The 15478-nt window shown below is 38.2% G+C and overlaps 1 protein-coding gene across 1 annotated transcript; it reads left to right on the top strand.

Annotated features, from left to right (window-relative positions):
• The first annotated feature begins 1211 nt into the window (after window positions 1-1211).
• On the top strand, window positions 1212-7685 carry LOC107799211 (putative serine/threonine-protein kinase At1g09600). Its single transcript, XM_016622298.2, has 10 exons — window positions 1212-1433; window positions 2203-2291; window positions 2359-2875; window positions 3615-3899; window positions 4041-4358; window positions 4529-4756; window positions 5334-5434; window positions 6177-6276; window positions 6355-6642; window positions 7122-7685. The coding sequence occupies exons 3-10, from the start codon at window positions 2417-2419 to the stop codon at window positions 7287-7289; spliced, it is 1947 nt and encodes a 648-aa protein (XP_016477784.2). The 5' UTR covers window positions 1212-1433; window positions 2203-2291; window positions 2359-2416; the 3' UTR covers window positions 7290-7685.
• Window positions 7686-15478: the final 7793 nt, after the last annotated feature.

Raw genomic sequence — 15478 nt, 5'->3', positions numbered from 1 at the left:
CAATGCTTTATGCAGTCCATTTAACATTACTTTTATTATTCTTTTGGTATTGGACATTATAAAATGGTAATGTATTGCCTATATGGAGGATTCTTATGAAATTAATTTTATTAAACCTTCATACACATTTTTAATAATAGTTTAATAGATAAAATTTTATTAATTTTTAAATTTTTAATATTTAAAAAATTAACATAGAAGGTATTATAGTCCAAAAAATAGGTTTATATAGTTATGTCTTATGGGTTCTTCTGTTTAATATTTTAGAGCTATTTTGATCTATTAATATTGTATTCGACCTTTAATAATCATATAGGCTCTCCTTTTATAAATGGATTTGGACAATATAATACATTCCCAAATTAAATTAGTAATAGAGCAATATAATACGTTTTCAAATTAAATTAGTAATAGGACAATATAATACGTTTTCAAATTAAATTAGTAATAGAAATTTTAAGCATTATATCCTAAAAGTAATAGGAAACCTAACGTGTTCCCAGATGTGTTAGGTTTACATTCTAACATGTATTATTATATGTCTGTGCCCGAAAGTAATTATCTAATAGGATTCCTAAAGGTAATCATGTAGGATTCCTAACGCGTAGTATTATGTCCTAAAACTAATAGTATTACAAGGCTAATGTCTAGAATTCCGATTATGTCCTTTTGGTGTGAGTTATTATGCTTAATATTATAAGGTTATTTTTGTAAACTGATATTGTATTCATACTTTTATAATAATATAGATATAGATAGATAGATAAATATAGATATAGATTAATTTTTAAACTTTGATAATTACTTTATTTAAAAATTAATCTAACTGTGTAATTACACTTGTGCAATCAAACATTATGCTTGTAATTACACTATAATTATATTATGACAAACAAACAAGTTATCGTAATTATTATATTGTGTAATTACTAAACTGTGTAATAACTACCCTTATAATTAAACCAATTCCAATTTACGGGTGGCTTTCCAAACAGACCCTAGTTCAAATTTTATATGGACTAAAACCATTTTATATGTCTACAACCTCTTTGCTTGGTGTAAATTAACAAGGATTTGATACTTTGCCTAACAATCTTAACGGATTCTCCAAGGGGCCCACAAGGGTTCTTCTTCTGGGTCCCACTGTTTTCAGGTTACTGTCTCCCACGTGGCACAGAGGAAAGCCTTTTGGTTCCTATCCCTTACTGCAGTGCACGTCTACAAGTACAACTTGGAAAAGAGTTCAAATTCCCATGTTGCCTCTTTCTGCAACTGCTGACATTCTTTTGCTACTTCCAACACAGAAAAGGAAAATATAATTTAGTGTTCAAGAAAATCAGCATTGTGAAAATGGGTGTATTTCTAGATGTAAATATGAATGCAGAAAGAGAGCAAAAGCGTAGCAAGCAGACCAAATAAGGAAGGAAAAAAAGGTATATATTTCGTTGAAAAAAAGGAAATAATGCTGAAATTTGTGTGGTTGTTCGTGATTTTAGGTGATTTCAAGATTCTAGACTACTCTCTTTTTTTCCATGTATTTCCTTTCTGATCAATGGTGAATAATAATGTAAAATATTCTAAAATATATGGGTACAATGTTGTTTTTTCCTTTCTTTAAACTTTTTTTTTTGAAGAAAATGTAATTTTTTAAAATGGAAAATATGATAATTAATAAAAGCAGTTGAATTTTTATGGAAAAAAAAGTTAGCTTTTCTTGAAGCCCAGAATCCATCCCCCATTAGGTATCATCACCACCTTGACCAGAGTTCCTGCATCAATCCTTAGAAAAAGAAAAAAGCATAGAATCCATATACATAGTTTCTTGGTGCACAATTGTTCCTGTATCTGTGTGTATATCTTTTATATGCTGGAATCTTGAATTGTTGTATTTGGTTGTAATGCTGGATTTTTCTGGTCTGGGTTTTTGACTTCCTAAACTTCTTGGGGTTGCCTTCAATTTTATTTTTTCATTTAGTATTTACAAACAAAAACTTTGTACCTTGTAAAATACATTATTCAATATATACACATTTGAATGTGATATTTATTTCAATTGCTATATTAGAATACCTTAATTATGGGGTGATATTGAAGAAAGGACATATATTCTGAGATCCTGGATATTGGTTTTCAATTTCAATCTCTTATAAGACTTTTGTGGTTGTGGCATTCTTGAATGCCTTGATATTTTGGGTTCTTCAGAGGATTTGCTATTATATTGAAGAGAGGAAGGCGTTGAATAGTCGAAGAGGGATTGCAGTTTCTGAGGATATTGAGGCCTGCATTGGCTAGTAAGTTAATATTTTGAAATATTCAACTGATTTTGGATGATATAGTTAATAGTTTGGGTTGGTGCAGGTTTATTATGCGGGTCTCGGATGTGTCTTGAGTGAAAGAACTTATTTGTTGCAAAAATATGGGCGGGTGTTGCTCAAAGGGTTCTTCCGAAGATGATTATGTTATCGAACATGAGAAGGAGAAAGAAAAAGAAGTTGATAAATATTCTGTACAGATGGTTGCTCCCTTACAAAGAGAGGAGATTAAAGTAGACTTAGTTAATCCTAAGATTGAACTACCTATGAAATCTAAATCAAAGCGGACGTCAGAAGCCAGCGTTGTTCCTGTCCCTGCAACAAAAGTTGAGGATGATGGAAAAACAAGAATTATCGAGAGGCCTAAGGAAGGACATCACAAGAGGCGGTCCACCGTGGATTTTGGAGTGCAACAATCAATGTCTAGAATTGTAAGCATACATAACGGTGTAAAGGGTGAACTCGGAGCTGCAGGATGGCCATCGTGGCTAAGTTCTGTTGCAGCCGAGGCTATTCAAGGGTGGGTTCCTCGAAGTGCAGAGTCATTTGAAAAACTAAACAAAGTCAGTTCTACAGCTTCTTCTCTCTACTCATTTAGTTTTTCCAAATCATGCCTGCTTTCATTTTGTTTTTCACTAATCTACTAGTAGTTATAACAGCCATAGTTTTCTGAACTTTGGTATCTGCATTTTGTAGTTATCCACCTTATGGATCCATGTTTCTGTTATTACTTAAAACTGTCATTTATGTAATGTTGTTTCTTCTCCAAACTGTCACTCATGTAATGTTGTTTATGTTCCTCCTTTCTCAGAGGACTTCCCAAAAATTCTGCAAAATATCATGCTGTACGCAGGGTCTTGAATCTGCTACTATCGTAGAGATCATATTTTGTTCAAAGAAGTAGCTGAATTGTTTTCCCATACGAAGTGACTTTTCTCTAAAAGTTTCTTCGTTTTTATTAATTAGAGCTTTTTTTTCTCGGGTCACTTTTAAGTACTAATACTGAAAATGGATTGTAAATAAAACTATTTTCGACAGGACTACTAATTGTTTTCTTGGTTTCTTTTGAGTACCAAATATGAACTTTCTTAACCATGGCTTGAGTATCTTCTTTCTCTAAAGATGAGAGTGCTTGATTGCCTTGTACTTGTTGGAAGATACTGTGAAAACAGGATCATGAAATTTGCTGTCCAGCCAAAATATGATGTTCATTTAGTTTTCTATAGATCTTCGGACTAATAGAAAGTTCGATTTTCATATATTCTAGTAATTGACTCCTTAAACTGTTTAAATTTTATGCAGATTGGTCAAGGAACATATAGTAGTGTTTACAAGGCCCGTGACCTTAAAACCAATAAAATTGTTGCAATGAAGAAAGTGAGATTTGTCAATATGGACCCAGAGAGCGTTCGCTTTATGGCAAGGGAGATAAGTATTTTGCGTAGATTGAACCACCCAAATGTTATGAAACTTGAGGCTTTGGTCACATCTAGGATATCAGGCAGCTTATATCTTGTATTTGAATACATGGAGCACGATCTTGCTGGACTTGCAGCAGCACCTCGGGTTAAGTTTACTGAAGCACAGGTACATCTTTCTCTTCTTGTCTGAAAAACCCTGGGATGTTCATAATTGTTAGCACATGAAACGACAAGGCAAACCCGGGTTAAGTTATATTTCGATGTTCTCCACATTTTTTAATGGAATTTTTTGAATGGTGCTTTACAGATTAAATGTTATATGCAACAATTGCTTCGTGGACTTGAACATTGTCATAGTCGGGGCGTACTTCATCGAGACATTAAGGGCTCAAACCTTCTCATTGATGATAATGGTGTTTTAAGGATTGGAGACTTTGGTTTGGCTACAACCTTTGAGCCCAACCAAACACAGCCATTAACAAGTCGTGTTGTAACTCTATGGTATAGAGCTCCTGAGCTTTTGCTTGGTGCAACAGAATATGGAGTGGCCATAGATATGTGGAGTGCTGGCTGCATCCTCGCCGAATTATGTGCTGGAAAACCTATTATGCCGGGAAGAACAGAGGTACTTCCACTCAGGGACTTGAATTTACTCTTCAATCTAAACCTAATTCTATCACCAAATTCTAGTTTATTTGATGCTTTTAACACATTAAATTCTAGTTCTGTACATTTTTTCAGTTCGTGTCGACTTTTTCTGTAATTGCGAACTGAGAGAACTTAAACAATTTACAGGTGGAGCAAATGCATAAGATTTTCAAACTTTGTGGTTCACCTTCTGAAGAATACTGGAAGAAATCAAAACTACCTCATGCTACTAGTTTTAAGCCACAACATCCATACAAGCGATGCGTAACTGATACATACAAGGACTTTCCCCCTTCAGCTTTGGCACTTGTTGATGTCCTACTTTCAATAGAACCAGAAAAACGTGGTACTGCTTATTCTGCGCTCAATAGTGAGGTAATTTCAATCTTATCTCTCCATGGAAGTGTGTTCCTTGAATAGGAGTCCTCCAGCACACTTCTTTAGTTTCTTAACCGATGCACTTTTAAGCAAGTATGATCATTACATTATTAATAAATGGAAATTACTTTTTCTTGTATCCTGCCAACAGTCGGAAAATTTAACTTAATTGTAATTTTGATGATCATATTTGCTTTTAGAATCAATGTTGTCATTGCTTTTAGAATCAATTTCATTATGCAATCCTATGGTAATAACTTGGAGATTTTTCTCTGGATTTGTTTTTGGTCAAAACAATTAATTTGAAAATTTCATGAACTAAGAATGGTTCAAGCAGGTTAATGTCTGTTTGTTAAGCTATGCATACCACACTGACCTTTTGCAGCCTGCCAAACTTTAGTATGATTTAAGTTTTTTTTTTTTTTCGTTCTTAGACATGATTGTTTTTATACATATTTTAGCACATTAAGCTTCCCTTCCACAGATTACGAGAAGGGCTCTATATCTTCTTTTTTTTAGTGTCATGGGGTTGTACTACGCTTTATATCTTACTTCTTTGGATTTTTACTTTCAGTTCTTCAATACAAAGCCCTTACCTTGTGATCCTTCTAGCTTACCAAAATATCCTCCAAGCAAGGAATATGACGCGAAGATTCGAGAGGAGGAAGCAAGAAGGTATCTAATTTTAGCTCTTTATATGAACCTTTTCCTCTTTATCTAAAATCTTTTTGTCTTTCAGTTGCTACATTAGCTTACATTCTAGTCTCTGCATTTATTTTTTCCATTAAATATTATTTTGATTTCAAGTTGCAGTATTGATATTCATGGCCAAAATTTAGTTTCAGGAGACGTTATTTCTTGAGTATTCTAGTTTTTATGAGCAAAACTTGTAGGTTAACAATTTCCCTAGCAGAAGCATCTGCAAACAAAATCATGACTTTTTACTATTTTAGACTTTTAGTAAGCTACCAATAAGCTGTCTTTTTGTATCACTCATACTAAAAATCTCCTTCTTCCTATGCATTGGCTCATGATTCTTTAATTGAAGTGACTTGGGCGCTGTTACACTCAAAGGTTCATCTATTATTGAAGGATTTGCAAATTAACACTGCTCAAGAGCTAAGCGCATAAAATTAAAAATCTTAGAATTGAAATGTAACATCAACCTTACTTCTTCATTGGAAATTGCTACTTCTTATGGTGCTTTGTAGTATGAAATACCCAAACTAAGTAAGAGCAAGCCCGAGTTATTGGAACATTGATTCCTACTAAGACCAAAAGTTTATGTCTTCTCATGCGGTGGACTGTACTTTTACTTTCATATTCTTCTCCAGAGAAACTGCTTTTTCTTTTTCTTTTTTAAACCAAGCTTTAACGTTACTGTGTAGTCTCACAATTTCTATTTTGTTAATCGTAGGCGAAAAGCTGAAAGTATGAAAGGATGTGGAGATGATTCATTGGGGAAGTCCTCAAGGCAATCAAAGGGAGAAAGTACTACAGAATCCAATGCTGGGCAGGTTGATTTTCTTCTATTTGCCCCAAAATTTTGAAATGAACCTGTTCAGTTTGTCATTGAAATGGTTTGAATATTGCAGGGACAGTCAAATATAAGCAAAAGTGTGAAATATAATCCTTTAGAAGAAAGTGGAACTGGATTCCCTATTGAGCCGCCAAGAGTGAAAAATAGGAACGGATTCACTCATTCTACTTCAGTGGTCCATCCTACTGCAGCTGCCTATGCTCACAAAGTCAAAGAGGATTCATGTGTGTCCCAACATGGTGGAGAGCTTCGAAGGCAGGGTTCGCACAAGTCTCGAGCTGTAGGAGACTTTTCTAGTGTTCACTCAAAGAGGGATGACGGGTCATCTTATGGGGATTCAACGGTGTGTAACTTCAATCTTTACTTTGCAATTATCTTCTTCTGTTTGTTAAACATGAACTACAAACATGCTTCATAGAAAGAGTCCGTATAAGCCGGCTTCCCTTTTACAAAGTTAATCACCCATTGCAACTCATCACACATACACATGCCTATATTATGAGGTTTAATAACCGTCGATGTTTTAAAGCTGTCGAGCTAAACAGTATTCGCTTTGGCTATTCAAGAAGATATTGATTTGGATATTGAAGTGGAGCCTTGGGGCAACGGTAAAGTTGTCTCCGTGTGATCTATAAGGTCACAGGTTCGAGCCGTTTAAGCAGCCAGCCACTGATGCATGCATTAGGGTAGGCTGTCTACATCACACCCTCCTTGAGGGTGCGGCCCAATGCAAGATGTTTTGTCCACCGTGCTGCCATTTATTGATTTTGATACTAACTTCCTTTTGAGCTCCCTTTAGCCTGACATTCCTCCTTGTTTCAGGTTTATGTGCCAAAGAAAAGTAGAATTCTTTGCTCTGGACCACTAGTGCCACCAGGGGGAAGTATGGAAGACATGTTAAAGGAACACGAGAGACAAATTCAAGAAGCAGTTCGAAAAGCACGTCTAGAAAAGGGAAGGACCAAAAAGAACTGTTATGATTATGACTAGCTAGGCCAATTCATGACTAAAGAAACGCCTCGTTATCTATTGAACTGATTGCTCTCTTCTGCTGGAAGAAGTATGTGGGATTTCGTTCTTTTGTCATGCAAATGAGATCCACAGTTGTAAAGGACCTAGGAGGAGATACATTTTACAATCCATTTCCAGTATAAAGGTTCTTGCATTAATGCATCTCCTTCGGGGAAGAACTTCTGAAACCTCGATTTAGAAGGAGGGATAAAGCTTGGTATCGAATTAGTGACCTTATATATATATATACACCTTTGAGGATCGGAAATTTTCTTGTATAGTTTGAAGAATTTCCTGATTCCTAGATTGGTTTATGTTATGTGTACAATGTAACTCTATTTTCTCTTTAATATCTGGAAAATTGAAGTTCAGCAATTGTTTCTTGGAGGAGAAACTACCTTTGTAATTTTCCCAGAGCAAAGATTAATATATAGTAGTCTGAACAAATGTGGTCAATCTAGTCGAGATATTAAATTACCCAAAAGGGTGTGCATTTTGTTTTAGTTTAAATTTGTTATTTTCGATATTCGTTTTTAAATGGTACTTGACATTATCGGCTAAGAAGTTAAGATCAACTAGTGTGCAAAATGTGACAAAAGTCATTTTTCATTTGTCGTGCCAAACACAATACTAGTTCGTAACCTATAATAATTGAAGAATAATGCTCATTAATTTTCCTTGGACTTCTCAAAAGATACTTAATGAGCTAGCTAGCATTACACTTCCGTAAATTATTATAGCAGTATTTCCCTGATTTCTTTTGGTTGAGGTTGGACATCATTTGAAAGCAATTTCTGCAAATTGAGGGTATCATAGTACGAATAACAATAATAACAAAAAATAATAATTGTGTAATGCCCAGGACAACTGCAGTTATGCTAGCATGTTAGAACGATCCAGCTAACTTACCAAAGAACAAGACTTGGTAGAACATTATCCCGACATGTATTTGGTGGATAATTTGGAACGAGAGGAACTTAAGTTGCTTTGAAAGGATAGTCATCTCTGAACAGAAGATCCCTTTAAATTTTATATTTTTGTTTCATTTTTGGTGCAAAAAAGCACTAGTAGAAGATGTGGATTCAGTAGTTGACATCTTGGGTCATTGTAACTAGCACATGACTAACTTTTTATTATTTTTTTTTGGGGTCCTGTATCTCGGGTTCCTTTTAGCACAGTCTTTGTACTAAGGACTGTTTTCATTGTTAATAATATACATGTTATCTTGTGCAAAATAATTTACCTAGTGTAATGTCATAAGCGGGGTTTAGGTAGGATAATGTGTACGCAGACCTTACCCGTACCTTATGAAGGTAGACGGGAGGATTCTGATAGACCCTCGCCTCAAGGGACAATGAAAAGGAAGTAACAAATAATAATAACAATAACGTAATAAGATAAGATAAGCGAACGACACAGTAGGTAGTAATAATGATCTAAGAATAATAAAATACAAGAATAGTACTAATACTACTTGTAAAACTAGAAGAAACTCTCAACTACCTGTCAATCTTTGACCCAAATTCTCGACCTTCATATTTTCCTATTTGTTTTTCCGTAAAATGGTACAATTAAATTTATACGTGGTTTCTAAACACGTGATTAATTCGATCCTGAAATAATACAAGAATTAAAAAAATATGCGATATTTAGCCTTGAGATGAAGATGAAATAGCAGAAACAATAGTTTCGGGAGCAAGGCTTCAGGGCATAACAGTAATGAAATCAAAAAGTAAGAAGGTAAAATTGTATAAAGCGTTGAATAGATTATATCGTAAGTTTGCTAGAAAATTCGTGTCCTTTACAATGATAATAGAGCTCACTATTTATAGATGCACATAGGGAACAATGTCCTAAAATCATGCCCTTCTTTGATGTCAATTATGAGAGTTATTGAAGAATGCGTAACGGTGAGCATGAATGACAAATTCTTTATAACTGGCAGTGTACTAAATATTGTAAAATATTCTCCATTAAATGCTACCGGATGGCAAGCATTTATTGTATCTTTATGAGCATCATTCTTTTCGGTAACAAATGGAACAGTTGTCTTCGGTTGTAGCTATCCTCTGCCTTCGGTTTCACATGTCACTCTCTTATGCAATTACTCAACATAACATATTTTACCCTATACAAATAGTCCCCCTGCTTTCCGGTGACATAAATTTGTGTCACCGGAAAGTTGGTAGAAACATTCTTTTTGCCGGAAAATTCTTTGACCCCCTCCGAAAAGTTTCTGACGGTTGATTAGACGCACGTCTCTCCGCATTTAATGCCCGGAACACCCGTCATCCCACGATTCAGCATAACTTTTTCCGGTTATCGAGGTAATTATGGCCACGAATTTAGCCATCTAAACCTTTACTTATACGCATCAATCTCCTTTATTCACACCCATATTTCTCCAAACTCTCTCAAACTCTGTTCATTCAATTTGTACTATGTTCTTCAACCTTTCTTTAACTCTCCTCATACGAGAAAAGCTTTTCCTTCTTCTATAACATATAATGATCTCTTCTTCAAAAAATATCAGTTCCTCAAAGAATAAAAACAAAGCCGATGAATCCACTCCTTCTATAGTGAGCACCATCATCCCTAGAAGTCTTATCACAACTAAAAACTTCGAAGAGAAATTTCCTTATGTTAGCCCTCGTACATGGTCCGTTAGCAGATACCCTTCTTCCATCCGTCCTTCCAGTATTTCTGTTGTGAAGGAAGATTGTCATTGCCAGGGTTTAAACATTATTGTTCCTGATCTGGCGGAGTGGGTAACCTTACCCAAGAAGGGTTTTACGTACTTCTATACGTATCCCTTCACTTTGGGGACATTTTCTCTGAGTGGAGAGCTTGACTCCGTTATTGTGGAATTTTGCCTCTGGTACCAAGTATGTTTGGCATAGGTGAGCCCCTCCATGTGGAGAACGATTGCTTGCCTTCGATGCTTGTGCCAAGAAACGGGGGAGGAGTTATCCCTAGCTCACGTGATGAACCTTTATTCCCCCAAGATCTTCCGTGGATGGATGGTTAATTTCAGCAAGCGGGGCTACCATGCATTGCTATCCAGCATGGATGATGATAATGATCATGAGTGGATGGAATAGTTTGTTTCAATTGCCACCAGTGACATCATCCCGGTCTCTGCTCCTTCCTCCCCGAAATTGTGGAATCGCACTCGTAAGTATACAGTTTGTTTCTATTCTTGTGTAAAGGTCATTCCTCGTCATTATTAACTTTTCTCCCTTTACCTGTCTCAGCGACTCGGTGGGTTCCCTTTAGGGTTGAGGGCTTGGACTAATGGGTTCAGAAAACTTTGGACGTCACTACACCCGAAACCCGCACGTGGAAAGAACTGTCCCTGAAATATGGGTGGAAGACCAAAAATCATGGTAAGTTGAACTCATCTTGTCCTTTATCCTTTCTTATGATAAAGATGTCTGATTATTGTCTCCTGCTGAATTTAGGTCTACCCCAGGGCTCGGTTGTCGTCCCCGAGGAGGACATTTTGGTTGATCCTGCTGATGCGTCGAGGGTGCTGCAGAAAGCTATTTCACAAACATGTGTCTTTGAGTCTGCTTCTGGTGCAAGTGCTTCTTCTCGGAGTCTCCGGCCGGAGAACAAGCAACCAAAAAGAAGGCATTCCTCCGCGGCCGGGGGAAAGAATAAGAGGGCAAATAATGCTGCCCCTGAGTGATCTCCAGAAGTTGTGGTGACGAGCCCTCTGCCCGGGCCGACCATAGATACCGTGATGATTGATGATGATGGAGAAGCTAGCGAGGAGGGAGCTTCTCTACATAGAAGACGACGACCTTCCTTAACTCAACAAACTGCTCAATTTGTTGAGTTCGTTACACCAACTGATGACGATGCCTCGGCACTCTAGGGGGAGTATGAAATGGTGAAAAATTCCAACTCCCGTTTTCGGATCCCAGTCGTTGTGCCCGGTATTGTAGGGCTGAGTACCGGGTCCCTACCATCTTCGGTTGACGAGCAGCTAACAACCAGCACTTCGTTTGTCGCAGCTGCTTCTCAGCCTTCAAAACCATCAGCTTCATCTCCTTCTTCACCAACTTTTCCACCAACAACTGCTACATCATCTCCACCGGCCGCATCTGTCTGAGAAGAGGATGTTCCTCTCCCCCAGTCCCCAGTTGATGGAAATTTGGGGTAAAATTATTCTGTCCCCTCAGACGATCCGCAAATAAGGAGGAGCGTTACTTTCTCGGTGTCCACCGGATGCAATTTGCTATCCCGGCCGATGGAACTTGCTAACTATCTGAAGCCTTTGTCTTCAAAAAATAGATTGGGAAAATATACATGATCTCTCGGGAGAGTGCTTATTGAACAATGCCATGCACAACGCTGCAACGGTACATTCTTCATTTCCTTTGTCATGTCTCTTGTCTTTGATTGAATAAATATCCTGAGTTTCTTGTTTTGCAGGGAAATTTCCTTTCTTCCAAGGGCCTCCAGAAGTTGATTCGGGAAAAATAAGAACTTACCTCCAAACGGGATCAACCTTTGGCCGAGCGGGGCCAAACTGTTACTCGCTTCTCAGAATTGGAAGCCAAAGCTGCTGAGGCCGTTGTGTTGGAGACTCGTTTGCAGCAAAGCGAGAGAGAAGTGGAAATCCTCAGCCAAGAGATTGCCCCACTGAGGGTTCAATTTTAATAGGCCAAGGCCAAATGGGCTGAAGTCCATAGTGCTGTTCTTGTTGCATCCGATCGCGAAACTCTCTCCGATGAGAGATTGACCAACTTAGAGGCAACCTTGAACTCCAAAACTGAAGAACTTGCTACTGCGGGGGTGAAATATTCCCAATTGGAGGAGAAGTATAAGAAGACCATTGAGCATAATAGAATTTTCAGCTCTACTGTCTGCGAACTCGACATTAGCCTCAAGTCTATTAGATCCACCCGGGAAAACCTTTTTGTCGAGGTTGACCAACTTAAAGAAGAACTCAAGCGCCGAGCGGCTTCCCTCATTGTTGAAAAAACTTACATTATGTACAACATGAGGTGAAAAACCTTGGAAGAGGCTAAAACAGGTATCATTGACTTTGATGCCAAAATCGCGCCCATGAGCTAGATTCAGCTGCTAAAAGGGGTATCCCAGTAGGGCCTGATATTTTCGATTCTTCTGGTTCCGGTTTCGAAACCTCGAGAACTGAAGAGGAACTGGAGGGAGAAGATGTTGAAGGTCAAACTGATGAGGGCCAAGATGTTGAGCCTTCGGCAGATCTACCCACTTCTCCCCCTCCTCCCCCCGGTATACAGACACTTCTCTTCCTCCGGGTTCCAGAGATGTAGCAATTTAGCTTTTTTCTTCCCAACTTTTGTACCTGTGCCATTTTGGCACACTTATTATGAATAAAAACATCTTTTTCTCAAATATTACATGAGTCTTTCTACGTTCTTTTATCTGAACATTTATGCAAGTTTTAATCTTTTCATTCTTTCTTGCTTAAGTATTTTGCGCAAGTTTTACTGTTTGCGTCTAATTATGTAAGGCCTTGGGTGTATTTTCCCCCAAATGCATTTGGATTTCGGGCACATGTTCTTCTGAAATCAACCCTTTATTGTGAGGGTTTTTATAAGAGAGGGCCCTCTTATGTTTACGGTGCTCTTGAAGAGGACGTCTCCTGTTTATTACGGTACTAGTATTTGAAGTACTTGTTTAACTTTTAAATGATAAAATCAATTCATCGTTTAGACAAGAAACAAGATAGAAATAAAAGGACTTTACTGTATTCCTTCCATTTTTAAAAAGTACATAAGCATTCGTTATTCTAAAAAGAAACTGCCATTTCTTGTGGCTAACTTGTACAATTTATTTCTACGGGGCTGGCTGCGCAATCCCTGGTCCCGATGATACAACTATGTTTCCAATTTTCGTATTCCGATCGATGTGATAGTCATTGTTGCCGTATCCTCATATCATTTCCCCCAGTGTTCAAATGCGAAGAATGCAAATTGGAATACTGGAAGTTTTGCACCTTCGAGGCTCCACTAATGAATTTCTAGATAATCTTCAGTTCGGTAACAAACTTCACTTCCCCTTATGAATTTATGCTGTCGAGCCAAAGACTATCTAACAATCCCCAGTGGTTTGAACTTGTGAATGGTCGGGTAACCTTTACTTGATAGCAAATTCAATTTCCCGGTGGGAATTTTTCTATCGGACCAAAGATTATCTAACCGCTTCGGAGTGATTCTTCGCTTGTATGCCTTGCTATTAAAGGTCTTATTGCTGCTGTTGAAACCTTCTTCGTAGTATGCTTTCCGTCGCCTCCTCGTTAAAAACCTTGCGAGAAAAACCCAATTCAGTACAAGTGATGTTCGTTAGCAATAATATCTCTTGAGGTGTGCCACATTCCAGTTGCTTGGCAACTTTTCTCCATCCTGATTCTCCAACTTGTATGAACCTTTCCCGGTGATCGCTAAAACCCGGTAGGGGCCTTTCCAGGTTGGACATAGCTTCCCTGTGTTGAGTTCCCCGGTGTTTTGAGTTACTTTATTTAGCACGAAGTCTCCCACTTCGAAATAACGGAGATTGGCTCTTCGATTATAATATCTTTCCATTCTCTACTTTTGGGCTGCCATTCTTATATGCGCCAAGTTCCTGTGCTCATCGAGTAGCTCCAAGTTGACTAACATCGCTTCGTCATTCGTCTTTTCACTTTCCTAGAAATATCTCAAGGTAGGCTCTCCTACTTCCACCAGGATTAAGGCTTCTGCTTCGTACACAAGGGAGAAAGGAGTTTCTCCTGTGCTTGATTTGGCCATTGTTCGGTACGCCCATAGCACTCCAGGCAGTTCCTCAGGCCATTTACCTTTAGCCGCTTCCAAACTTTTTCTTGAGATTTTGTATAATCACTTTGTTCGTTAATTCTGCTTGACCATTTGCGCTCGGATAATAGGGCGAAGATGTGATTCTTTTGATTTTCAAGTCTTCAAGGAACTTTGTGATCTTTGCGCCTACAAACTGTGGCCCGTTATTGCAGGCTATATCTTTTGGTATTCCAAATCTGCAAATTATGTTCCCCACAAGAAATCCACCACTTCACGTTTGCTAATCTTCTGATAAGGACCTGTTTCAACCCATTTAGAAAAATAGTCAGTTAAAATTAAAAAAAATCTTACCTTACCAGGGGCCGGCGGCAGTAGTCCGACGATATCCAAACCCCACTTCATGAACGGTCATGGAGATAAAACTTAATGTAATGGTTCTACTGGTTGATGTACTGGTGGTGCGTAGCGTTGACACTTATCCCATTTTTGCATGAAATCTTTGGCGTCTTGTTCCATTCGGGACCAATAGTATCCGCCCTTACCAGTTTTAGTACTAAGGAATCTACGCCCAAACGATTTCCACATATCTTTTCGTGGACTTCTCGCAAAACATAATTAGCTTTGGACGCTCCCAAGCATCGGGCTAGCAGGCCTTGGAAAGATTTCCTATACAGTTGGCCTCCTTTGAAGCTATATTGTGTTGCTTTGGCGCGCAGCACCCAGGATTCTTCAAGCAACTTCCCGTGCTCGAGACAATCCATGATCTCATTCCTACAGTCCCAATCCAAATTAGTCGTATTTACCTCATAGTAGCTATATGCGTCCAGAACCGAGTGCATGAGCTGTACTACCGTCCCGGAATCCAATCCCTTCATTTTCGTTAATGAGCCGAGGTTAGCTAATGCATTCGCTTATGCATTTCCTTCCTTCGGGATATGAGTAATCGACCACTCCCGGAATCGAGCAATCAGAGCCTGGACCTTCACTACGTATTATTGCATGCGCTCTTCTTTGGTTTCGAAAATCCCGTAGACCTAATTTACCACTAGCTGGAAGTCGCATTTGATTTCTATGACCTCGGAATCTAATCCCCGAGCTAATTCGAGTCCTACAATCAAAGCTTCATACTCTACTTCATTATTAGTCAAATGGACCGTTCTTATGGCCTACCTTAGGGTTTCTCCCAAAGGCGTGGTTAATACTATGCCAAGCCCGGACCCTTTTACGTTGGAAGCTCCTTCCGTAAATAAGGTCCAAACTCCCGATGCTGATTCTGACACCATCATTGCTTCTTTGGTTTCCAGAGATAGCAATCTCGGATTGAAATTGGCCACAAAGTCGGCCAAAACTTGTGAGTTAATCGCAGTCCTAGGTTTATAC

This window comes from Nicotiana tabacum, chromosome 4 (genome assembly GCF_000715075.1).
Source record: "Nicotiana tabacum cultivar K326 chromosome 4, ASM71507v2, whole genome shotgun sequence".
Classification (NCBI taxonomy): Eukaryota; Viridiplantae; Streptophyta; class Magnoliopsida; order Solanales; family Solanaceae; genus Nicotiana; species Nicotiana tabacum.
Note: the sequence above shows the minus strand (reverse complement) of the source record. Positions and strands in the feature narration are given on the sequence as shown.

Coding starts and splice junctions, on each gene's coding strand:
- LOC107799211 (XM_016622298.2), top strand. CDS start 2,417: ATGGGCGGGTGTTGCTCAAAGGGTTCTTCCGAAGATGATTATGTTATC. Junction 5,435..6,176: donor CGAGAGGAGGAAGCAAGAAG/GTATCTAATTTT, acceptor TGTTAATCGTAG/GCGAAAAGCTGAAAGTATGA. Junction 6,643..7,121: donor CATCTTATGGGGATTCAACG/GTGTGTAACTTC, acceptor TCCTTGTTTCAG/GTTTATGTGCCAAAGAAAAG.